General features: G+C 40.1%; 1 protein-coding gene and 1 long non-coding RNA gene across 8 annotated transcripts in view; one reads left to right on the forward strand and one right to left on the reverse strand.

Annotated features, from left to right (window-relative positions):
* The window catches only part of ccr6a (chemokine (C-C motif) receptor 6a), a 62,609-nt gene extending 41,243 nt beyond the window's left edge, over window positions 1-21,366 (forward strand). The window contains exons 2-4 of the mRNA XM_069930564.1: window positions 2,257-2,384; window positions 18,579-18,661; window positions 20,276-21,366. Of these exons, the coding sequence (XP_069786665.1) occupies window positions 20,290-21,366 (1,077 nt within the window). The 5' untranslated portion in view covers window positions 2,257-2,384; window positions 18,579-18,661; window positions 20,276-20,289. The remainder of the gene's footprint in view (window positions 1-2,256; window positions 2,385-18,578; window positions 18,662-20,275) is intronic.
* The window catches only part of LOC138760874 (uncharacterized), a 195,180-nt gene that overhangs the window by 148,250 nt on the left and 20,565 nt on the right, over window positions 1-26,365 (reverse strand). For 3 of the 7 annotated variants that reach the window (XR_011355920.1, XR_011355924.1, XR_011355918.1), the window contains 2 exons: window positions 25,216-25,320; window positions 18,694-18,731 (listed from right to left, as the gene is read on the reverse strand). This is a non-coding gene — a long non-coding RNA (uncharacterized lncRNA). Of the gene's footprint in view, window positions 1-1,869; window positions 2,435-15,024; window positions 15,341-16,603; window positions 17,006-17,391; window positions 18,342-18,693; window positions 18,732-25,215; window positions 25,321-26,365 lie in introns of those variants that run through there. The other 4 variants (XR_011355922.1, XR_011355921.1, XR_011355919.1 and 1 more) reach the window with 4 other exon arrangements.

The raw sequence follows: 26,365 nt of genomic DNA on the forward strand, positions 1-26,365 counted from the left end.
TAGGTGATGCTTTGATTATTGCTGCTGCCCTCTGACATCAGCGTTCCCTGTAGATGTACTCAGTAGTGGGGAGGGTTTTGCCTGTAATGTCCTGGGCTGTGTCCACTACCTTTTGGAGGGCTTTATGGTCAGGGGTATTCATATTCCCATATCAGACCACGATGCTGTCGGTCAGCACACTTTTCACCACACATCTGTTGAAATTTGCCAGGGTTTCTGATGTCATACCAAACCTCTGCAAACTCCTGAGGAAGTAGAGTCACTAACGTGCTTTCTTCACAATGCCATTGGTGTGTTGGATCCAGGAAAGATCCTCCGAGTTAGTGTCTCCCAAGAACCTTTATTTGCTCATCTTCTCCAACTCTGATTCCCCCAACAATCACTGGATTGGATACCTCTGGTTTTCCTTTCCTGAAGTCAGCAATCAGCTCCTTATTTTTGGTGACATTGAGTGCAAAATTGTTGTTGATGCATCATTCAGCCAAGTTTTCAATCTCCATCCTGTACATTGACTCATCCCCTTGAAGGTCAATTAGTTAGGTATTGGAAGAGTGAGTCTCGGTCAACCAGAAAATTCACATATCTGACATATGCAATCTCCATAGGTGCTGGATAATGGGGATCCTACAGTATGTGATATGCGTGCGCACTGTGGTCCATAGAAATGTGTTTCAACTGGTTGATTCTGTAGTCTGATGATAGTAAACAAAGATGAATTTGGGAGGAAAAAAAGGTAGCAACTTTTAATTTTAATCCCACCTTTTCAGCCAGTTAATACATTTGCTGCCTGTAAATAGTTAAGACCACTATTTGTGGCCCCTCTTACTTCAGGCTTCATGGAGCTGTATGTATGTTGCTGTATGAAAGGATATTAACTCTTCCGAAGCAGCAGTACTAACAACTATGTGGCAGGGTTTAAAGAATTTTAAAAACTTTGTCTTTATGTGAAAGCAGGATGTGGTAAGGATTTTATGCACCTTTCATCGAGTTCTTGCAGAACACAGATTGTAAACCAAACCAAACCAAAGGTTACAGCCTGGTTTAGGACAGAAACTTTTCAACGTGATTAACTTAATTGCAGCCTGCATGACAGTTCCTGAAATAATCTGTTTGTGACAGCAATTCAATTCACATTCTGGTGTTCTGTTGATTATGGGCTGCTGGTCACTTACACATGAACTATCATTTCAGAGATCAAAATAAAGCAAGGGAATTTATAGATTCTAGACAGTACATGATTAAATTCAAAATGAAAATTACTACCTCCCCCAATAAGCCTGCCACGAAAAAGGCTTAGCTCAACTGATAGCAAGAGGCCATTCAACTCACATGTCCATGTTGTATGCTTGGCTAAAATCTATCCCACTTCGCCACTTTAAGTGTTTGCTCCTTTGGTTGCACCTCCCCAAATGCTTAATTGAGCATTTTTTAAAATGCAACATGTACCTAGTTACACTAATTCTGCATGTTCATTCACCTTACTTCCCATTAGCTTCCCCCCCCACCCCCCCAAGATTCGACCATTCACCTAAACATGAAGGGTGATATACAGCAGCCAATTAACTTGATCTAGTTCTAACTGTCTACAGCAAGTTCATTAATAGCAGGTAAGTTCATGTGAAAATTCAACAAATTCTTCAGGTCATATTGCCTTTTATGGCTTTGCAAGTGCCTCATGATCTGACCAAATTTTCCTTTGAAGTCTTTGAGGGTCTCCTCACAGGCAGTAAATTCCCATTTATCGAATTAACTCACCAACCCTATGCATTTTGGAGGGTGGTAGTACCCAGTAAAAACCCATGCAGATCACAGTGAGAACACACAAACTCCTTACAGAGAGTGGAGTATTTGAACCTGGGTCGCTGGAGCTGTAATAGCATTGCGCTAACTGGTATCCTAACAATGCCATCTATGCAAGAACTGTGCTCCTGATATTCTGTCCAAAATTATTTTCACGTTAGTTTGTTTACAATAGAATAGAGAAACTTTACTGATATTAATAGCCCTCCTTGTGGAATTCCTGTGGTATTTTATGAATAATTTCCTGCAGTTTATTTAATTAAATAGAAAGTAGACTAATTCCTGTGTAAAGATAGCTACCTAAATTATATCTGCCAATCATAGCGCTATAGAAGTGGTTTTGACCTATTGTTGAAAGGCCATGCAAGATTCTGTACAGCTTCCCTCGCTCTCCAAGTCACTGGCAAAAACCCTTGATACTTTTCCACCTTTTGTTCTGCTTATTAATATCTCCAGGTGGTTCAGTCAGACAAGAAGGTTGTGGTTGTAAATTATCTTCTGGGCACAGAAACTGAGACCAACGAGGAAGTCCTACATCATCAGAAGAGCTGCTGTGGATGATCCATTGCCCACTGTTCTCCCAGGTGGGTGTTAATGTTTCTCTTGGAGTATTTCAGCAGAGCGTAAAGTTATCCTTTATGACAGAGAATATTTAATTACATTAAAAAAACAGATTATTGTTCAGTTTCAAATTCCTGAGTATAACTTGGTTGCCATAATAGGCAAAAGGTTATTGATGGGGGAATCTGGTTCAGAGTGCCGAAAGGCCCATTGTTGCTCCTATATTTTACATTTTGAAAAGTTGAATTGGTCATTGAGGTTTCAATACGAAGCAGGGGCAGGCACAGAAGGGATGGAAATCGTTATATTTTAGATGGCATCAAAACAATTTGAAAGTTAATACATTTTGTCCAACCTCCTTTTGCGCACACTTGACAAATTATAATCACTTGAGGCTGTGTTTCCCACTACTCTGTTGTGGTTGTAGAAAGCTACTTGGATCCTGAGTTGACTGCTGAGATGCTCCTTGTCTGTTTGCAGAGCATGGGGACCTGACCAAGACTTCTTACTTACAAAGTAGAGGATACTGTTTAAAAAAAAAGCTGGGAGACAGTGAGGAAGGCCTAGAGCTTTACCTTGGACAGTGTCCATCTTGCTGAGTTCTGTGATGCAAACCGTCAGCTGGAAATATTACCAGTCCATGAAATGGAACCACTGAATTGAAAATATCTACACCTGTTGCAAGCCTGAAATGCATGAATGTGAAGATGATTTAATTGCAGCAAAGTCATTATCTTATCACTTGCTACACTTGGTTTTCCCTTAGTTAAGCCCCTGATGATATGAGGAAGGTATGAGTCTGTCCCTGTGATGAGGATCCTGAATGTTGTGCATTCAACAAAGTGACAATAAGACAGATAGGTGCAGCAAATGTCAATGTTTGAATGGATAAATGGCCAGGTGAAAGGGTGCATAGAAGTTGAACTCTGTTACTATTCAAAACCAAACAGGGGATGAAGAGTAATATGACAAAGACCATATTTGAACTAGAAACTGTGCATGCGTCTAAGTCATTAAATAGCCTTTCAGGTTGCATCAATGATCTGGATATGATACAGGCACTCTTCCATTCCTCAGTTAACTCCAACCATACCTTCCTGGCAAGAGCACCAGCTTTCTTCATGCATTTGGTGGGAAAAGTAAATCACTCCTGCTTGCAATCCCTGAGTCAGGGTGCTGCCATTGTTGCACAGCCACTATTCATTCACTTACATTCCCATGTTTTAAAACTAGTTGAGACAATATTGGGTAACTGTAAAAAAAAACCTGAATCAAATGAATTGAGGCTGCAAATTCTATCCTCCTCCATTAACTTCTTATTTATTCCATATGATTGCACCTCACCTAGCCTGCAAGGAGGCAATCTTCGGAGTAAAATTGTCACTATCACTGCAGTTCACATAAAGAAGGCACCTTGATGGAGTAGATCAGACAAATTAGCCACCGACTTCTACTGGTGTAGTGTTGTTAACTTGTAGTTGGCATATCTTTATGTGATATCATTTACTCCCCTTTCTCATTGACTTCTATTATTAGAAAACATTCCCATTGTGGTCCTTATGATGGGGGAAGGGTGAGTGATGACATAGGTGGAGATGATTAGGTCTAAGACAGTGTCCTGAGGAACCTCTGCATAGTGTACAACACCAAAGGTCTTGTTATGTATCATGTGATAGTATGATACTATTTTGGCCAACTTTTTGGAAAAAGAGCAAGAGACAAAGAAAGCAAGTGCACAGAAATAACAATTGAAAGATAGAATGGAAGATGCATTGGTGGGACTAAAAAGTTCTGTTTAGACTTCATCTGGAGTCTTCTGTTCAGTTCTGGGCACTCCAGCTTAAGAAAAATGTGCTGCCCTTGAAGTGAACGTGTTGCAAATTCACGAGTAAGACTGAAGATTTCAGTTAAATCATTAATATGGAATTATTCAGCTCTTACATAAGAACATAAGAAAGAGGAGCAGGAGAAAGGTCCATTGAGCCTGCTCCGCCATTCAATAAGATCATGGCTGATTTGATCATTGACTCAACTCCACCTATCTGTCTTTACCCCATATCCCTTAATTCCATTGTTATGTAAAAATATAACTGAACCTTAAATATGTTTAATGAAGTAGCCTCAACTGCTTCCCTGGGTAGAGAATTCCACAGATTCACTACTCTCTGGGAAAAAGTTTTTCCTCATCTTTGTCTTAAATCTACTCCCATGAATCTTGAGGCTGTGCCCCCTAGTTTAGGTCTCACTTACCAGTGAAAACAAGTTTCCCTCCTCTATCTTATCTATTCATTTCATAATTTTATGTTTCTATAAAATATCCTCTCATTCTTCTGAATTTGAGTGAGTATAATCCCAGGGAATTAATCTCTCCTCATAGGTCAACCTCCTCATCTCCAGGATCAAACTGGTGAACCTCCTCAGGACTGCCTCCAAGGCCAGTATATCCTTCCTCAATTACAGAAACCAGAACTGTACAATAGGTGCAGCCTCACCTGTACTTATATAGTTGCAGCATGACCTCCCTGCTCTTGAATTCAATTTCTCTTGCAATGAAGGCCAACATTCCATTTGCCTTCATAATAACCTGTTGTACAGGTACACGATCCTTTATCCGGACATCTAAAATCCGGAAAGCTCCAAAATCCGGCAAGTGGGGACCGGTGATCAGGGGAGACCACCGGGGTAGACTGGTGGGCGGCTGAGGAACTCGGTTGGGGGGGACTGCCGGGCGGCCAAGGGATCGGTGGTCAGGGAAGATGGCCGAGGGACTGCTGTCGGGGGAGACGTTCGTTGGGCTGAGGGACTGTGGTCGGGGGAGACTGCCGGGTAGCCGAGGGACTGTGGTTGGGGGAGACTGCCGGGCGGCCGAGGAACGCGGTTGGGGGAGACTGCCGGGCGGCCGAGGGACCAGTGTTCGGGGGAGATGGCCGAGGGACTGGTGTTCGGGGGAGACAGCCAGGGTAGACTGCTGGGTGGCTGAGGGATTCAGTTGGGGGAGACTGCTGGTCGGATGAGGACCAGTAGTCGGGGGAGACGGCCGAGGGACCGTGGTTGGGGGCGATGTCCGGGCGGCCGAGGGATCGCAGTTGAGGGTGTGGTCGGGTGGCCGAGGGACTGCAGTTAGGGGAGCCGGCTGAGGGACCGCGGTTGAGGGAGATGTCTGGGTGGCGAGGGGCCGACGGTCGGGGGAGACAGCTGGGTGACTGGAAAGGGGTGGGGGGGGATACGGCAGCACAATTCGGGTGGGCTTTCTGAAATCTTTAAAAATTTGAAATTCAGAACACACTGTCCCCCAAGGGTTCCAGATAAAGAATCATGTACCTGTACCTGGAACCCAACTTTCTGTGATTCATGCACAAGCACTCCCACGTCCATCTGCACGACAGCATGCTGCAGTGATTCACCATTTAAATAATAATCTGGTCTTCTATTTTTCTTACCAAAATGGACGACCTTGCATTTACTAACATTGTACTTCATCTGCCAGATCTTTGCCCACTCACCTAACTTAACTATATCTTTCGGCAGCCTCTCCACGTCCTCTGTACAATTTGCTTTTCCATTCAATTTAGTATCATCCATAAACTTGGCTACACTACACTTTTCCAAACCATCGATGTAAATGGTGAATAGCTGTGGACCCAACACTGACCCCTGCAGCACCCCACTGTCAATCAGAAAAACACCTATTTATCCTGACTCTCTACCTTCTGTCAGTTAACCAATCTTCAGTCCATGCCAAAAAACTTCCCCTGACTCCATTCATCTTTATCTTATTGATGTCTCTTGTATGGCACTTTATCAAACACCTTCTTGAAATCCAAATATACAACATCAACCTGTTTCCCTCTATTCACTGCTCCCATTATATCCTCAAAGAACTCCAGCAAGTTTGTTAAACAAGACCTGCCCTTTCTGGTCATGCTGGTCATGCTGCATCTGCCTGATGGAACCCCTTCATTCTAAATGTCTTGCTATTTCATCCTTAATGACAGCTTCAAGCATTTTCCCGACTACAGACATTAAGCTAACTGGCCGATAGTTACCCGTCTTCTGCCTATATCCCTTCTTTAAATGTGAATTGACATTTGGTGTCTTCCAATCTGCTGGGACCTGCCCAGAATCCAGAGAATTTTGGTAAATGACTACCAATTCATTGACTATAACTCCCAGCATTTTCCTCAGTACCATGGGATGCATCCCATCAGGGCCATGGGACTTGTCCACTTACAGTCCCATTAGTTTGCTCATCACTATCTCTTTTGTAACAATTATTTTATTAAGGCTCTCACTTCCCTTCGCATCCCTATCACTACTCCTTGGTATACTGGATAAGTCTTCCACTGTGAAGACTGACACAAAATAGCTGTTCAATTCCTTGCCATTTCCTCATTACTCAATATCAATCTCCCTTTTTCATCTTCCAAGGGACCTACGTTGACTCTAGTCACCCTCTTCCATTTTATGTATTTATAACAGTTTTTGCTATCTTTTTATATTTTGTGCTTTCATACTCCTTCCCTTTCCTTATTTCCCCTTTAGTTGTCCTTTGTTGTCTTTTAGAGTTTTCCCAATCCTTCAGTTTCCCACTATTCTTGGCAACTGTGTACACATAATCTTTTAGTTCCTTAGTTAACCAAGGCTGACTCTTCCCTCTCTTACTGTCCATATTTTTAAACAGGAATATATTTTTGTTGAGGACTGTGAAAAATCTCTTTGAAAGTTCTCCATTGTTCCTCAACTGTTTTGCCAACTAGCCTGTGCTCCCAGTCCACACTGACCAATTGCTCCCTCATAATGTTGTAGTCTCCATTGTTCAAGCATAATACACTAGTTTTAGATCTAACTATTGCACTCCATCTTTATGAGAAATTCAATCATACTATGATCGATCTTTCCAAGAGGGTCCCTGACTACTAGATTGTTAATTTTACCTATCTCATTGCACAATGCTAGATCTGAAATAGCATTCTCCCTTGATGGTTCCTTAACATGCTGCTCAAGAAAGCTATCATGGATGCATTCTATGAAGTCATCCTCCAGACTCCCTCGACCAACTTGATTTTCCCAATCTATGTGGAAGTTAAAGTCCCCCATGACAACTACCATTCTGTTCTTACATGCCTCAGTTATCTCTCAGTTAATTGCCTATGCTATTGTGCTGTTGTTCTTTGGTGGGCGATAGACAACTCCCACCAGTGATGTTTTTCCCCTTTACTATTCTTAATCTCTGCCCAGATGGATTCAACATTCTGTTTCTTAGATCTTATATTGTCTCTCACTACTGCCCTGATCTCTTCCTTGATTAAGAGCACCTTTACCATCCTGTCTATCTTTTCCTGATACCCTTGAAAATTTAATTCTCAATCATTACCATCTTACGACCATAGTTCTGTGATGGCCACTAAATTATTTGCCTCGGTAATGATTTGCACCTCAAGTTCACTAACCTTGTTTCTAATACTATGGGCATTCAGATAAAGTGCCCTTATGCTCATTGACCTTTTAGAATCTAGTGACCTCTGTATCCTTTGCTTTTGACTTTTCTGTCCTCTATTTTTATTTTTCTCTATCCTAACTCTAGCTTTGGTCTCTTTCTTTCTTTGTAGGTTCCCATATGTTGGGAATCTGCTCATTACCTTCCACCAAAACCTGCTCCCTGATGCTTCGTCACTACTCTGCTCGGAGGCATTATCGAAGCCTAACTAGGAGCCAAAGAACTGAATGTCAGAGGTGAAATGATGGTAACCTCAAGCATTTGATGTCTGTGGTATCAAGGAGTCAGAGAAAAGCTGAAGGCCATGGGTATTAATGAAAAAACATTGCAGAGACTGGAGTCACACATGGCATAAAGGACAATGGTGTCAGCCCCAAGCTATCACTGCAAAATTATCTCAGAACAATATCTTAGGCCTAACCATTCCTGAACAATCATCTTCCTTCCATTGTAAGGCCAGAAATGATGATATTTGTAATGGTCCATTTACAACGCTTCAGCAAATGAAGCAGTCTCCATAAGATCAACTCAGATAACATTTCAGACATGGGCTCATAAATGCTAATTTAAGGCACAAAAATGCCAATGATAACCGCATCCAATAAGAGATTTATCCTTGAAATTCAATGGCACTATCAACCACAAGTTCCTCACCACAAACACTTGAGAGTCACGATTGACCAAGGTTTATCTGGGGCTGCCTCATTAATGCTGTAGCTCCAAAGGTAGTTCAAAGGCTGGGTATCTGACTCCCCAAACATGTCAAAGAAATCAGATACAATATTAAAGATAAAAAGTTTCAATTTATGAAGTAATGGGGACCATTCTTAGAATTATTTTATAATTGGAAGAATCAATAATTATTATATATTCCAGGAATTCTTTGTTTGTTCACCAGGGGTCGCCAGTGATTCTATGTCATTATTGATTTTTTTTTCTTTATTAAAAAAGGTAGCCTTGATTAGAGGGAGGAGATAGATTAGTTCTTTAGTTTTTAGGTTTTTGTTTCTTTTTTTCAATCTGACATGGTTGCATGCATTATGTTTATCACTAGAAAAGTAGTAATGCATATTTTATTATTTATTTTTTCTTTTCTCCCTTTTGTATGTATTGACTTATATACAATTGAGTTTATAACATAATTGTCTACTCAAATGTTAAAGTCAATAAAACAAAAAAGAAAACTTTCCCGCGGGGGGTGTTAGGAAGCTCAAGGAACCCTTAGGAGACAGTGATCACAACATGATTGAGTTCATTTTGAAATTTGGAAAGGAGAGGCTTAAGTCTGATGGGTCAGTATTTCAGTGGAGTAAGGGAAATTAGGAACCGGCCTAAGTCAATTGCAAAAACACCACAAACGTTTGAGAGTCACCATTGACCAAGGTGGAAGACAGCAGATCAGCAATGGCTGGGGTTTCTGTGAGAAATGAGGAAAGGGCAGGATAGGCACACACCAAAAAGAAAGAAAACTGTGAATGGAAAAATGAGACCAATTGAGGCTGATGAGGGAAGTAAAAGAGAGGGCATACAAGGAAGCAAAAATAAGTGAGAAGATGGAGGACTGGGAAACCTTTAAAAATGGAGAAGACAACTAAGAAGTTGATTAGGAAGGAAATGTGAATTATGAAAGGAGGTTAGTAAAAAATATTAAAGCGGATAGTAAAAGCTTTTTAAAATATATAAAGAGTAAAAGAGATAGAAAAGTAGACATAGGACTGATAGAGAATGATGCTGGAGAAATTATAATGGGAGACGAGGAGATGGCTGAGGAACTGACTATATATTTTGGATAATCTTCACTATGGAAGACATTAGTAGCATACTGAACTCCCATGTCTCTCTGCAAAGAGAAGTGAGTGCAGTCAAAATCACAAGAGAGAAGGTACTAGTGAAGCTAAATGGTCTAAGGGTAAATAAGTCTCCTGGACCATGAGGAATTAGCTGAAGAAATTGTGGAGGCATTCGTAATAATCTTCCAGAAATCAATGCAGCAGAGTGGAGGATTACAAATGTCACTCCACTGTTTAAGAAAGAAGAGAAGCAAAAGAGAGAAAATTATAGACCAATTAGCCTGACATTGGTGGTTGGGATGAGGTTATGGAGAGGCACGTGACAAGATGGGCCCAAGACAGTATGGTTTCCTTGAAGGAAAATCATGCCTGACAAAGCTATTGCAATTTTTTGAAGAGATCACAATTAGAACAGGGGAGATGCAGTGGATGTTCTGTATTTGGACTTTCAAAAGGACTTTGATAAGTTGTCACACATGAGGCTCCTTAACAAAATGAGAGCCCAGGTAATTACAGGAAGGATACTAGCATTGGTAGGACATTGGTTGATTGGCAGAAAACAGAGTGTGGCTAAAAAGGATCCTATTGGTGTTCTGCAGGGATTGATGTTGGCGGCCACTTCTTTTTATGTTCTATATAAATGGTTTGGATTATAGAATAGATGGCTTGGTGGCTAAATTTAAGATGATTCCAAAGAAGGTGGTAGGGTAGGTGGTGCTGAGGAAATGGAAAGGCTGCAGAGTGAATGGGAAGATTAAATGTAATGTTGGAAAGTGTGAGGTCATACACTTTGATGGAAGATATATACAGGGAAACTATTACTTAGATGGAGAGAAAATTCAAAATTTGGAGGTGTAAATGGACAGGAGTCCTCGTGCAGGATACTTTAAAGGTTAACCTCCAGATTGAGTCAGTGGTGAAAAAGGCCCATGTAATATTGGGATTAATTTCTAGAGGAATGGCATAAAAGAGCAGGGATGTAACATTGAGTCTCTTTAAGGCTATGGTGCGACATCACTTGGAGTATTGTGTATAGTGTTGAGCACCTTATTTGAGAAAAGAATTGGCGTTGGAGAGAGTTCAGAGAAGAATTACTGGGATGATACCAGATATTAAAGAGTTGGCACATGAAGAATGTTTGTCAGCTCTTGGACTGTACTTGCTGGAGTACAGAAGGATGAAGGTGGACCTCATAGAGACATTTCAAATGCTGAAAGGCCTGGACAGAGTAGATGTGACAAGGCTGTTTCCCATGGTAGGGGTGTCTAGGACAAGAGTGCATAACTTCAGGATAAAAGGACGTCAATTTAATAAAGAAATGTAGGAACATTTGTTTGGTCAGTGAAACTTGTTGCCACAGGCAGCTGTGGAATGGAGGTCGTTGAGTGCATTAAGTCAAGTTTATTGTAATCAGATTGTACAAGTACAACCTGATGAAATGGCGTACTCCGGGCCTTGATGCAAAAGATGCAGGCGCACAACCAGACATCACACGCATACAGACAAATAATATATATGCAGGACAAGTATTATATCTATAAAAATAAATAAATAAATATTGTTTTGTACAAATGAGAGTCTTGGATATTTAGTGTGAGGAGTTCTTTTGGTTGTTCAGCATTCTCACTGCCCATGGAAAGAAACTGTTCCTTAGCCTGGTGGTGCTGGCTCTGATATTCCCATATCTCTTCCCTGACAGGAGAGCTGAATGATACTGTGTGCAGGGTGGAAGGGGTCTTCAATTATTTTGTGCACCCTCTTCAGACAACAATCCCAGTAGATCATGTTGATGGTGGGGTTCTGTAGATTGACCTCCAATCCATTTCTCTGCAGCAACCACCACACAGTGATGCAGTTGGCCAGGATGTTCTCGATGGAGCTCCTATAGAAGGTTGACATAATGGTGGCCAGTAGCCTTGCCCACTTCAGTCTTCTCAGGTAGTGCAGTTACCATTGACAAGTGAGGAGATGTTGAATGTCTACGATAGTTCACTTATTAAGTGAACTCCAAGGAACATGGTGCTCTCCACTCTCCACTACAGGTCTGTTGATGTGTAGTGGAGGGTGGTCAATCCTAGTCCTTCTGAAGTCTACGATTATTTCCTTCATTTTGTCCATGTTGAAACTCAAATTGTTACTCCCATACCATTTCACGAGATTTTCCACTTCTTCTCTGTAGTGCAATTCATCATTGTTAGTGATGAGATCAACTACTGTTGTGTTAACTGAAAATTTGATGACACTGTTGGAGCTGGATCTGGTGATGGAGTCGTGGGTCAGTAGCTTCAACAGGAGCAGGCTGAGTACACAGCCCTGAGGTGCGCCAGTGATCAGAGTGACAGGGCTTGACATTCTGTTATTGAACTGGACAGACTATGGTCTTTCTGTTAGGAAGACCAGCATTTAATTACAGAGAAGGCCATTGAGTCCCACCAAGGATAGCTTCTTCACCAGCCTCTGGGGAATGATCATATTAAATGCCAAGCTGAAATCAATGAACAGCAACTTAGCATATGAGGCATCATTCTCCAGGTGGGCAAGGATGGAGTGAAGTAACAAGGCTATAGCATCAACTATGGAATAATTTCTTCTATAGATCCAGCATCCCTGAGAGGTGTGGTTTGATGCGTTCCATCACCAGATGCTCGAAGCATTTCATAATGGTGGGGGGGTCAGTGCCACAGGGCGGTAGTCATCTTGGGTACCAAGATAATGGTGGCTGTCTTGAACCCTGCGGGAACGATGAACTGCTGCAGTGAGGTGTGGAAGATGTTCATGAAGACCTCCGTCAATTGGTCTGCACAGTCCTTAACTACTTGACCAGATATGTTGTCTGGTCCCATCGCCTTATGTGGGTTCACCTTGGATAGGGTTTTTCTTACCGGCCACAGCTAGGCCATGGGTCCATTCATCAGGGGGACACGGAGCTTTCTTTGGCATCATCCTGTTCTTCTCATAAATCTGTACATAGAAGATGTTCAGTCTGTCCAGAAGGGAGGCATCATTGTCCTTAATTTGCAAGGTTAACTTGTGATCTGTAATAGTCTTGATCCCTTGCCACGTGTGCCTCATGTTACTGGTGTTGCACAGCTTCTTTATCTTCTGTGCATAGCCTTGCTTTGCCTTCCAGATGATACGGGAGACTTTAGCCCTGGCTGATCTTAGTACCAACCTATCCATTGACCTGAAGGCAGCATCATGGGCTCTGAGAAGGGCCCGGAGATTTAAGGCAGAGAATGACAGGTATTTGATTAGTCAGGGCATCAAAGATTACAGGGAGAATGTCAGGGAGGGAGGCTAAGTAGGAGGATGGATCAGCTCATGATAGAATCACAGAGCAGACTTGATGGCCAATTGGCCTACTTCTGCTCCTCTATTGTGATCTTGTGAAAAGTTGGGATTTCATAATTCAGCTATACAAGGCATTGGTGAGACCACCCTTGGAGTACTGTGTGTGGTTTTGATGCAGGTTAAGTCCAGTTATAAAAAGGATAACAGTAAATTGGAAGGGATGTTGCCCTAGGAGGCCTCAACCTCCACCATTCCAGAGAACACATTACAGGTTTGTCCCACCGTTCATTTCAGCTCATACTCTCTGATTCAGTCAACATTCTGGTAAGTCTCTTCTATACCCTTTCCAAGGTTTCCACATCCTTCCTGTAATAGGGTAGTTCAGATCCCGCAAACAAGTAAGGCTTCACCAAAGTTTTATACAACTGGAACATGACTTCCTTATTTGTGTCCTCAAAGCCCTGACAAAGAAGATAAGGATACCATATGCCCTTTTTACCAACCCATCTACTTGCATAGCCACTTTCAAGGATCCATTGACATGTATCCTCTGCATATCAATGCTTTTAAGAGCCCTGCCGTTAACTGTATACATCTTTGCATTTGACCTCCCAAAGTGCAACATCTCACACTTCTCCAGATTAAAATCCATCTGCTATTTCTTTGCCCATGTCTGTAACTGAGCTACTGTATATCCTATTGTATTCTTTGATAGATAGCCCTCTAAATTGTCAATAGCTCCACCAATCTTAGTGTCATCTACAAATTACTAACCTACCCACTTAATTTTTCATTTATCAATATCTCAAAAAACAGAGATCCCAACACCAATCATTGCAGAACATCATTAGTCATAGGCCTCCAATCAGAATAATACCCTTTGTCTTCTGTGGGTCAGTTTATCTGAAGGCCTAAAAGTGAACTTCTACCCTTATGAAATGTATTACTCATGCTGATGCTTTACAATCTCTCAGAAAAGATTTTTTTTTAATTTTCTTTACTAGATTGGTTTACCTTATAGCAGAGGAAATTCCCATTCTTTGTAAACCATGAATAACTGTATGAAAATACTGGTATCAACAGTGACTCTGTTGATACTCCTCTCAGAATCAACAGGATGTGGATTCAAATCTCATTCCAGCCACTCATGACATTGATTTGGAATTTTCAGGGAATGCTTCATTGCCTGATAAGAAATTAAACTGAAATTTTGCCTGCATGTTCAAGTAGGAATTATCTTGCAGAGCAGGTAAATTAACCTTGGTGTTTTTGCCAAATTCAATCTCTCAGTTAACATATCCTTATGCAAAATTGATTTGGTTAATATCACATTCCCTTTGCAGAGGTTAGATATGTATATTAATTCATGCTTTTTCTATAATTGCACTTATAAAAAGTTCTAAATTGATTATACAATGCTTTGGGACATTCTGCAGCAGGTGAGAGAGAGAGGAATTAAACATAGCTTTTACTTTAGTTATGGTTTGCACTTTCCACATTACCATAGTGTGCAGGTTTATTCTTTGAGAAGCAGAGGAAAGATGTCAATGACTAGCACGGTGGATGCCCTTCTCTCCCTCTTTTTGGCAATGACTTGCTTCCACTCCAGTTTTTTTGGGTCCTGAGGTGATGGACAATGTAGGAACCCATAGAGGGGGCAAGAGGGTAGGTTGGAAAGTGGAGCAGTCCCCAGTTATTTAACTCTTGCTTAGATCACAAGGATGAAAGGATTAGAGTCATCTGTGACAGTCATATAATTTATATCACAATTTATCTTTGATGGTCAATTGTTAAATGTCCTAAAAAGTAATTTCCTCGCCATTGACAGTTCAAGATGACGGTTGCTGCTCCTTCGCATAGATAAATATTCACAGTTGTGGTTAATGCAAAAGAAAGTTAGGTTTCAATCATGCTGAGAGATCATTTGGTAGGTCCCGGAGTCATTTAAGGATTTGGTCGGGTAATATGGGGAGGTTCAATAGCCTAATAGCTGTTGCCTTGTCATCCTAAGGTTTCCAGTCCATTTTACCTCTCCTGCTTTTCTGAACACTTTAAAATGTTTTTACTTGCCACTGTTAACATGAGGGCACTGCACATACTGTAATGGGGTCATTTAATCTGTTCCTGTGATGCTGACTTAGAGATGAATATTGACACGTACCCTAAGACGAGCTTTCAGTCTCCTCTTGAAACATGAAGTGCTCTTTTATTGCAACGTTCAAATGCTGGTCTGAATATGCACCAAATTACTAGAGCAGTCTTTGAAATGGCAATCTTTGATCCAGAAGTAACATGTTAATCCTAAACAATCTGTGACAAATTACTAGAGCAGTCTTTGAAATGGCAACCTTTGATCCAGAAGTAGCATGTTAATCCTGAACAATCTGTGACACCTGATGGGCTAAGAAGAGCAGGTCGATCAAATTTATTTGAGTCAGTGAATTCTTTATGTTGAAGTTCTATTTAACAATGAATATAACAATATTTGATTATTATTATTAGGCTTTGGAGGCAGCAGAGAAGAAGTTCACCAGGTTGATTCCAGAGACAAGGAGCGATTAAGGCACCTATGTCTATACTCGCTGTAATTCAGAAAAATGAGAGTGTATTTACTCAGGAAACTGACAGTGTCTAGGGAAGTAAGGAAAATTAGCAGATCAGTCATGGAACCTAAACATATTAAAACAAGGAGGTGCTTAGTGTTTTAAAGCAAATAGGGGTGGATAAATCCCCAGGCGCTGACAAGATATTCCCTCAGTCCTTGAGGGAGGCTGATGCAGAAATTGCAGGGGCCCTGGCAGAAATATTTAAAATGTTAATAGCCACAGGTGGGGTGCCAGAGGATTTGGGGGTAGTTCATTGTGTTCCATTGTTTAAAATAGACTTCAAAAGTAATCCAAGAAATTATAGGTCAGTGAGGCTGATGTCAGTAGTAGGTAAATTATTGGAAGGTGTCCTAAGGGATCATATATACAAGAATTTGGATAGTCAGGGACTGATTAGGGATAGTCAACATGGCTTTGTGTGCGTTAGGTCATGTTTAACCAATCTTATCAAGTTTTCCTTTTAAATTTAAAAAAACTTTTACATTTGGACATACAGGTAATTTTGGCCCACGAATCCATGCTGCTCAATTTACACCCAATTAACCTACACCCCAGTAGGTTTTGAATGGTAGGAGGAAATCAGAGCCCCTAGGGAAAACCCACGAAGACACAGGGAGAACATACAAACTCCTTACAGACAACGTGGGATTCAAACCTTGGTCCCAATCGCTGGCACTGCAAAGCCGTTGCACTAACTGCTATGCCAACTGCGCCACCAAAATATTCTGAGGAGGATAGAAGGAAAATTGATGGAGGTAAGGGTGCAGATTTTGTCTACATGAAATTTAGTAAGGCCTTTGACAAAATTTCACATGGGAGGCTAGTCAGGAAAGTTCTGATTCGACATTAGCTATATGAGAGAAGCCAGAGAGTTGTAGTAGATGATTGCTTCTCAGACTAGTGCCCTATGATTAGTGGTGTGCCTCAGGGATTAGTGCTGGGACCATTGTTGTTTGTCATCTATACCATTGTGGTACTGTAGCTGCGCGCTTCTCGAAAGAAGACACACACACCTAGTGCAGTCAGGTTAAGGTCTGAGTTTTATTGAAGCACAGGCCCGACTTTTATACTTACACTGTTCCCGCGTGGCCCCCCCCTTGGCTGATGTCACAACATGCATAACAAAAGATTTCCCGTGCACAGGTACTTTCCTGCATAACAATGCCCTTCTTCCCCGCGCACTGTCCCCGTCTGTTGGCTGTGCAGCAAGGCCAGTACCATTTGGGGTTGCTGGCCTTTAAGTTGCCCTTGCTGTTCACCCACCGGTTCACTTATTGGGGCCAGTGCTGCTGAGTGGACTGCTGGCCTTTAGTTGTGCTTGCCACCTGGAGCGCTGGCTCAATAGCTGCCGTGATAGGCCGCCACAGTATATTAGATCAGCAAGTTTGAATACGACAAATATTGGAGATGTTGTGGACAGCAAAGAAGGCTTTCAAAGCTTGCAGAGGGATCTGAACTAGCTGTAAAAATGGATTTAAAATTGGCAGATGGAATTTAATGCAGACAATTATGAAATATTGCATTTTGAAAGGACAAACCAAGGGTAGACATACACAGTAAAAGGTAGGGCACTGTGGAGCGTGATGTGATAGAACAGAGGGATCTGGAAATACAGACACATAATTCCCTGAAAGTGGCATTATAGGTGATGGGGTTGTAAAGAGAGCTTTAGCATATTGGGTTTAATAAATCAAAGTATTGAGTATAGGAGTTGGGATGTTATGGTAGAGTTGTATAAAACATTGGTGAGTCAAATTTGGCGTATTGTGTGAAAATTTGCTCACTTAACTACAGGAAAAATAAGAATTAGATTGAAATAGATAGAAAATATTTACTATGATGTTGCCAGGGCTTCGGGAACTTTATTCCTTGGAGTGAAGAAGAATGATATATTTATTCAAAATTGTGAGGGGTATTGATGGAGTAAATGCAAGTAGTTTTTCCACTGAAGGTGGGTGAGATACAAACCAGAGGACATGTGTTTAGGGTGAAAGGGGAAAACTTTAGGGATAACATTAGGAGGAACTTCTTCATGCAGACAGTAGAGGGAGTGTGGAACGAGCTGCCAGTTGAAGTGGTGACAGCGGGCTCGATTTTCATATTTAAGAAAATATTGGATAGATAGATGGATGGAAGGGCTATGAACTGGGTCCAGATCAGTGGGACTAGACAAAATAATAGTTCAGCACAGACTAGAAGGGCTGAAGGGCTTGTTTACTGTGCTGCAATGTTCTATGATTCTATGGATCTAATAGAAATATGTAAGATAATGAAAGGGATAGATGAGATGAAGATAGGAAAGTTATTTCCATGAGTAGGTGAGACTAGAACTAAGGAGCATAGATTAAGGATTCAGTAAATAGATTTCATTTAGTTTAATTCACCAATGGTAACAGGCCCTTCTTACCCTATTAACCTGAACATTTTTGATATGTTGGAGGAAATTGGAGAATCAGGAGGAAACCCACATGGATACAGGGAGAATGGATAAATTCCTTATGGATAATGGAGGATTGTTGACTTTGTAATAACAGTGCATTTACCAATATGTTAACCTATTGCCCAAGGAGGGAGATGAAAAGGAACTGCTTTTGCTCGAGAGCAGTGAAGCTGTGGAATTCTCTGCCCAAGAAAACAGTAGAGACTGCCTCATCAAATATATTTTAAACCACAGATATAGAGATTTTTGAAGAATAGGGAAAATTAAATGTTAAGGGGAACATGGGTAGGTAAAGGCAGAACAGGCTTGACAGGCCAAAGGGCCTATGATTTCTTATTTAATTATTAATGATAAACCTGCAAAGAAAATACATTTTAGGACTTGTGTGAAAAATTTCATGCAGTCAGATTGTTATATTTCATTTGAAAATTAAACCTCGGCCAATAGAGAAATGGATATATGCACATTTGTGTCAAATTTTTATATATAATTAAAAGGTAAAATATAGTTATTAGAAAAAGACTTTTCAAAACACATATAAGCATAATTCTAAAAAAAATTAATTGTTTCACAATGATCTTTTGAAATTTCAGGCTTTTACTCTGGTATAACTCCACCTTCCTGGTATCAGACCATAGTGTTGGGAACAAGACACTATTTAACTCACTTAACAAAGGTAAGAACAATATGCATGATGGAAATAAATACCTTGTATTCCTGTAGCATTTTCATGACCTCAAGGAATCCTAAAATATTTCAAAGCAATGACAATTATTGGATGGACTTTTATTGCAAGCAAGAGCCAGTATAAAGACTACATTCTCCCACTTTGGCAAGATATGAAAATTAATACTTCTTGGGGATCTATTCTGGGGTTTCCACATACCATTTTAAAATATTGCACAATAGTTTGTCAATTATGCTAAATTAGAAAGAGCATTAAGAAGATTAAAGAGTATTTGGAGGTTGTGGTTAGACAAATAAGTGAGAAAATTAATAGCAAAAGGAGTTCAACATGAATTATCCACTTTTTAGATCTGAGGACAATTCCCATTCCCACATGAAAAAATGCCAGTGCACTACCAAACAGCCAGGATGATAGGATGAATTCCAAAACTAAGCCCAGAGCTTCTACCAATGGTAATGTCTTCCACTGCAAGTTAGTAGCCATGATGCAGTGGAGTAGTACTGAGTACAGCATTTATAAAATCAGGAATGAAGGAGTACACGTGACCAGTTAACTTCAGATTTTTCTGCTATGTGCTCAATCATTCCTAGAATATGTTCTGCTGATGGCATTCTTACAGACTCATAATCTATCACAGAAGACCACTGAACACATTAAATCAATTGAAGACTAATTTGATTTTTTTTAAATTTAGACATACAGCACAATAACAGGCCCTTTCAGTCCACGAGTCCATGCCGCCCAATTATATCCAAATAACCTACATCCCCCCCCCCCATACGTTTGAAAGGTTTTGAATATCCATTGTGAAAATGAGGCAATTGTCCAGAGAAGTAGAAGCTGTTGAAGTGATGAAGAACATTTGAAGTATCATGGATGAAATTTGGAAGGAACTAGATTGGGGGTCACAAAATAGAATTGAGATAAGAATACCAGGTAGGTGGGGTAGGAGCATATGGAAATAATGGGTTTTCCAAGACATATCCACCTATGACCTCTTATGTTTCAGCCTGTGCTCCTCCCCCTGCTACTTCCTCCCTCCTCTCTTCTCCCCACCTTTGTATTTAGGTGCCTGTCTGCTTTTTTTGCTCATATCTTGAAGGGATATTTTGGAGCCTCCAGGGAAAACCCACACAGAGGCAGGGAGAATGTAAAAAATTCCTTACAGACAGCATAGGATTCAAAACCTGGTCCCGATCACTGGCGCAGTAAAGATGTTGCGCTAACTGCTACACCAACCTTGATGATGGTAAACAATGTTTTATATTATATTGTCTGCTTCCCCCAGGTCTAAATCATCAACCATATCAATCATCTGACAGTATAATCTATTTTAACCCCACTTTTCAGGCTCCTATTTGGTGGTTTAACACAGTGCTAAGAGTCTAAGATGAACTATATATTCTTTAATGATGAAAATTAAAATTAGCAACCAGATTTGAGTTCAGGGATTGCAATAAAGAAAATGAAAAGTTGGGAAAGACTAGGGAGGGTCTGTTATTAAAGTTAGCACAGTTTCTTGGTTGTCTTACAATTATCGTCATTTACTCAATCTTATTGTTCAATTCTTTACGTATTATTAATTATATTTGTGTCTTGCAGACGTGCTTGGCCCAATGATAATGGAAATTAATGGAAGTGATGAAATTTATGATTATACATATAATTACAACTATACTTATGATGACATAGAATTCTTGTGTGTAATCAATGACTACGGGAAACTTTCAATCTTCATTACAATTTTGTATTCAATTACCACTGTCATAGCCATCATTGGCAATGGTTTGGTTGTGTTAACTTATTTGTTTTACAAAGGAATTAGGTCCATGACTGATGTATATCTCATGAATTTGGCCATAGCTGATATTTTTTTTGTGATTACACTGCCATTTCGGGCTGTAGAAGTGACTGAAGGCTGGATCTTTGACGACATTGGGTGTAAGATTCTTGAGAGCATATACAGTATCAACTTTTACAGTGGCATGTTTTTACTAACTGTTATTAGCATAGATCGCTATATTTCTATTGTTCATGCAACAAAGTCTTTTAATTACAAGGTAAAGGCCCTGCTTTACAGTAAAATCATTTGTTTAGCCATCTGGCTTGCTGGAATTATTGTAACCTTGCCCACATTCATTTTTAGCACAAAGTACCTCTTACAGACATCAAGAAAAGTGGTATGCAATATTAGATATCCAAAAAACATTTCAAGCATAGGGAAAGTAATTACTCCAACAATACAACTAACACTTGGTTTCTTTATACCTCTATTAATCATGGTTTACTGTTACTCTCTGATAATTAAGACTCTTCTCCAAACAAAAAATCGCCAAAGGAATAAGGCATTTCGGATTGTGATAGCAGTGGTAGCATCATTTGTTACTTGTCAAGTGCCATATAATGTTGTTGTAGGTTATGGTTTATTTAGGACAACTGACTGTAATATTTTCCAAACAAAGTTTATTCTTAACAAAGTGACGCAATCCTTTGCCTTTTTCCATTGTTGCCTGAACCCTTTCCTCTATGCCTTTATCAGCGTTAAATTTAGATTTTATTTTCTGAAAATTATTCAAGATATCTGGTGCTTAAGCAAAAGGTATATTACATCACACAATAACTCTGCGAGTGTTGTGTCAAGGTGCATATCTGACTTTGACATTGACAGCCCATCATCTTTTAATGTGAGCTAAACAGGAAAGTATGCATCTGCTCATGTTGTTGTGTAAACACAAAAGTTCTGGAGAAACTCAGCAGGTCACCTGGCATCTATAGGAAGTAAAGGGTAAATATCATTTCAAGATTCAACCCTTCAAGATATGAGCAAAAAAAAGCAGACAGGCACCTAAATACAAAGGTGGGGAGAAGAGAGGAGGGAGGATGTGGCAGGGAGAGGAGCACAGGCTAAAACATAAGAGATCATAGGTGGATATGTCTTGGAAAACCCATTATTTCCATATGCTCCTACCCCACCTACCTGGTATTCTTATCTCAATTCTATTTTGTGCCCCCCAATTCAGTTCCTTCCAAATTTCATCCATGATACTTCAAATGTTCTTCATCACTTCAACAACTTCTACTTCTCTAGACAATTGCCTAATTTTCACAATGGATATTCAATCTCTGTTCACCTCCATCCCCATATTGAAGGTCTCAAACCTTTTCATTTCTTTCTCAATAACAGACCCAACAATCCCTCTCCACCACCATCCTCACCTGCCTGACAGAACTTGTTCTCACTCTCAATATCTTCTGTGACTCATCTCACTTTCTCCAAGTCAAAGGGATAGCCATGGTTACCTGCATAGGTGCCAATTTTGCCTGCCTTTTTGTCAGTCATGTGGAGTAATCCATGCTATAAGCCTTCATAAGCAAGGCTCCTTGACTCTGCTTTATTGGCAACTAAATTATTGCTGCCTTCTGCACCCATGATGAGCTCAACTTTATCCACCTTGCTGTTAACTTGCACCTTGATCTCAAATTCACTTAATCCATCTCTGACATCACTCTCCCCTTTCTCAATCTCTCTGTCTCCATCTCAGGAGACAAACTCTCCTCAGATATTTCCTACAAACCTCACATCTCCCACAGTTATTTTGACTACTCCTCTTAATACCCTGTCTCCTTTAAGGATTCTGTTCCTTTCTCTCTCAATTTCTCTGCCTCCATTGTGTATGTTTCCAGGATGAGGTCTTCCAAACCAGAACATTGAAATGTCCTCCTCCTTCAAAAAAAAGTGGCTTCCCCTCAGCTACTATCAACTCAACCCTTACCTACATCTCCTCTGTTTCCCAGATATCTGCCTGACGTTCCCCCCCACCCCCCGCCCTGAGACACAACAAGGGCAGAATTACCCTAGACATCAACTACCACCCCAACAGCCTCCGCATCCAACATTTTGTCCTCTGTAATTTCTGCCACCTACAACATCATCCCACCTCCAGACAAATCCTCCCCTTTTTGCTTTCTGCAGGGACTGCTCCCTTTGGGAGCCCCATGTCCACTAATTTCTTTTCATTAATCACCCACTCAGTACCTACACCTGGCATCAAAGGAAATGCTACACATGCCCATACCTCTCCCCTCACTGTCATTCAGGGCATCAAACAGTCCTTCCAAGAGAAGCAACATTTCAATTGTGAATCTGCAGGGTCCATCTACTCCTCCAGTGCTCTTATTGTGGTCTCCTCTACATCAGAAAGACTAGCTGCAAAATAGGAGATAGTTTTGTTGAGCACCTTCAGTGGGAGCAATAGCAGGGACCTCTCAGTGGCTTAACATTTTAATTCCACACCTATTCCCACACTGACATGTTTGTCCATGGCCCCATGCACTGTCAATCCAAGGCTACTCACAAATTGGAGGAACACCTGTTGTTCCATCTGGGCGCTCTGAAACCAGGTGACATTAACTGACTTCTCCAGTTTCCATTAAACCCTCCCTGAATCTCTGTCTTTCTCCATCCTTTTATCTCCTTTCCTCTGGTTCCATAACCCCTTCCCTTCTCTTTTCATTCATAAAACTATCCCCTTCTCCTATCACCTCAGATTTTTTTCTCTTCTACCCTTATACCCATTAGGCTTTGCTCCCTCCTCTCCTCTGCTCCGCATAACTTTTACTTCAGGTTCCTACCTGAATTATGCTCATACCAAGATGAACAGCTCAAGCTGAAACATTTGATAACTCTTTAGTTCCTATAGATGCATTGTGATCTGCTGAGTTTCTTTTTTGCATTAAATCTTTGAAACAGTTTTGTTTTAAGTATGCATAGCCTAAGCCAAATAACACAAGAATTTGATGTTTTTCTATTCTGTATCATTGATTCTCCTTTCAAATTCTGTTTAAATGATTATGTATAGTCCTTGAGGCCTTGTGCATTTTTTCTATCCACAGGCCATTCATTCAAGATTCTTTTATTGTCATGTAATAAACAAAATGAAATATTATATGAAATTTCCTTTAGTCTGCCATGAGGCAGACAAAGAGTCACCATTAGTACTGCCGGCTTGCCTTATAGTGAGAGAAATTGTATCGTATTTTAGATATCTTTGGCTTGGCTTCGCGGACGAAGATTTATGGAGGGGGTAAAAGTCCACGTCAGCTGCAGGCTCGTTTGTGGCTGACAAGTCCGATGCGGGACAGGCAGACACGGTTGCAGCGGCTGCAGGGGAAAATTGGTTGGTTGGGGTTGGGTGTTGGGTTTTTCCTCCTTTGCCTTTCGTCAGTGAGGTGGGCTCTGCGGTCTTCTTCAAAGGAGGTTGCTGCCCGCCAAACTGTGAGGCGCCAAGATGCACGGTTTGAGGCGATATCAGCCCACTGGCGGTGGTCAATGTGGCAGGCACCAAGAGATTTAGATATAATCTATTTTTGTGATTTTTTGTGATTTCCTGTCAGATTTTAAGACTATTAGTATATTCCCACAAAGCAAGCTGTTTTGGTCAGTCCAAGCATGCCTGGGCATGGACTCAATACAGGTGGTATGCAAGTATTATCTTAAGCTTGGGCATGCTTAGTTATGATAGATGTAGACAAGCTACAAAAACAGCTCACATATACAGATGCTGTGCATTACATTGATAGAGAATGAACTCATGTTGATGCACATGTTCCTCAGACAAAGCATTGTGAGTGTACTTAACAGGATTTATTGTCTTCAGGAAGATTCAATACAGCAATGTCAACGTTGCAACTACTGAAATACATCCTGTTACATTTGTGGCGAGTATATGCTTGAGGCTCAAAGTTGCAGGATGACTGCATTTATTAAGAAAGCCTATACTTTCTGAGCTATGAGTATATGAGTATATGAGCTATACTTCGGTTGTTATATTGGTGACCAAGACGTACCCTGGGCTCCTCACATTTGTTGAGCAACCTGAGAGGTTGGCTCAGAGGTACATTATGCAATTACACATGCTAAATTCAATAAGAGCAAATTTAGTATCTCTCCAACTTCCTACGTGATACAACAAGTCTGAAATTATCTTTGTATTCAGCTTGAAGTTGCCTATCATTATCCCAATTGTTATTTTCTGGAGGAAAACCTTTTGTAAAGACGTGTTGTCCAGTGATATTAGTAACCTTGTAGCTGTGTGCAATCTTATAACATTTTACATTGCGAGTTTGTACACACAGTGAACTAATTTGCAAAATCTACATCATTGAGTCATAGGAAATGAAGGATAATTGGAAAAACTCCCAGTATAGTTTTCAACATCTCCTCCAGAATATAGGAAAAAGCATGAACCAAGGTTTGTGGAATTCCCTTAAAATCGTTTTGTTGGGGAAAAGGTGGACAGTGTCAAAGAGGTACAGAAGGTTGAGGGAAAGTGTGGAAGTCAGCAGCTGGAACTCAGCTGTTCTGGATCTTTTAGCAATATTCCAGAGTTCTTCATAGACAAGACCATATTTTGCCATGTAGTCAGAATTGATAAATAGTAAACTTGAAAGTAATGAAAAATAATATCAGTGGCCACTACAGGATGCACAATGTTCCATGGAGTAACATATATATTCTTATAGCCTTTGAAAACACTTCACACCTGATTGTGACATCTTGAAATTACTTTGCAGGAGTATGTTTATTCAAGGATGACTAGGCTATTTATTTTCCATCTTTGGGTGGCTTCCTAGGTTATTTCAGAGGCCTGTAACAAATCAATCACAAGAATTAATCAGTCACAGATTGTCTTTTTGGGAAGAAAATCTGCCATTCACAAACTAATTGAATTTTTTATGGTAATCAGGTAGTTTCATATTTACCTTTACTGATGTTCCAAATTAATGAGAGTTTCATCTCAAAAATTACTTATAAAGTTCTTGAAAATAAATTATTGCAAGTTGTTTTTAAATCTCTTTCTTCCACAAAGGAAGGACATGACTTTGCATAATGCTTCTGGTGTGTGGTAGAGAAATGTTCTAAAGGGAATATGGAGACTGTTCAGAGCTTATATCCAGGATGTTTTTTTATCACAAGGGAAAGATATCAAATTATCATACCAGATTACAATTCATAGACTTTGAACTCACATTTTTAAAAGCTTTGGAAAGATTAGATATTAAATCACATTGTTATAAACAAGAATTTAAAATACAGAAATGAGAGAATGTATTTCAATGGAAATATTTTTGGCACATGGTTATGGATAAAATGTCTGTAAACAGTATGAGGTCACAGATTATTTCTCTAGGTGACAAGTTCAAAATAAAAAAAAGCACAACCTGTAGAACATGAAGAGGAGACTAATTCCATGTACCTGCCATTGAAAACAATATTGTTAAATGGAAAAATGACATAATAAATGTTATCCAATTAATGCAAGTCATCATTTCTCATAATTATAAGCAAGAATTAAAGTGCAAAATAGTAATTTTTATTTTCACTTCCACGTGTTTAAAATATTACAATAGAAGCAAAACATTTTTAAATCAGGTGAGCTAATTATAACATTACTTCTAACTTGCAACATAAAAAATTGTGTTGGTCAATAATTCTGAAGTTATTTAACATCATACTAAAGATGCAATAAAGTTAAAATATTTTTGATAATGCGAATGTGATAGTTCTTTTCTCTCTGCACAAAAGTCTGCAGCACATATTGCTAAAAACTATTTTTTCTGTTTAATGTAAAATTGTCTGTTTAATCTCACACACACACGGATTTTGAAAAGAATTGTATAAAACTTACAGTT

Source organism: Narcine bancroftii, chromosome 4 (assembly GCF_036971445.1).
Source record: "Narcine bancroftii isolate sNarBan1 chromosome 4, sNarBan1.hap1, whole genome shotgun sequence".
Taxonomy (NCBI): Eukaryota; Metazoa; Chordata; class Chondrichthyes; order Torpediniformes; family Narcinidae; genus Narcine; species Narcine bancroftii.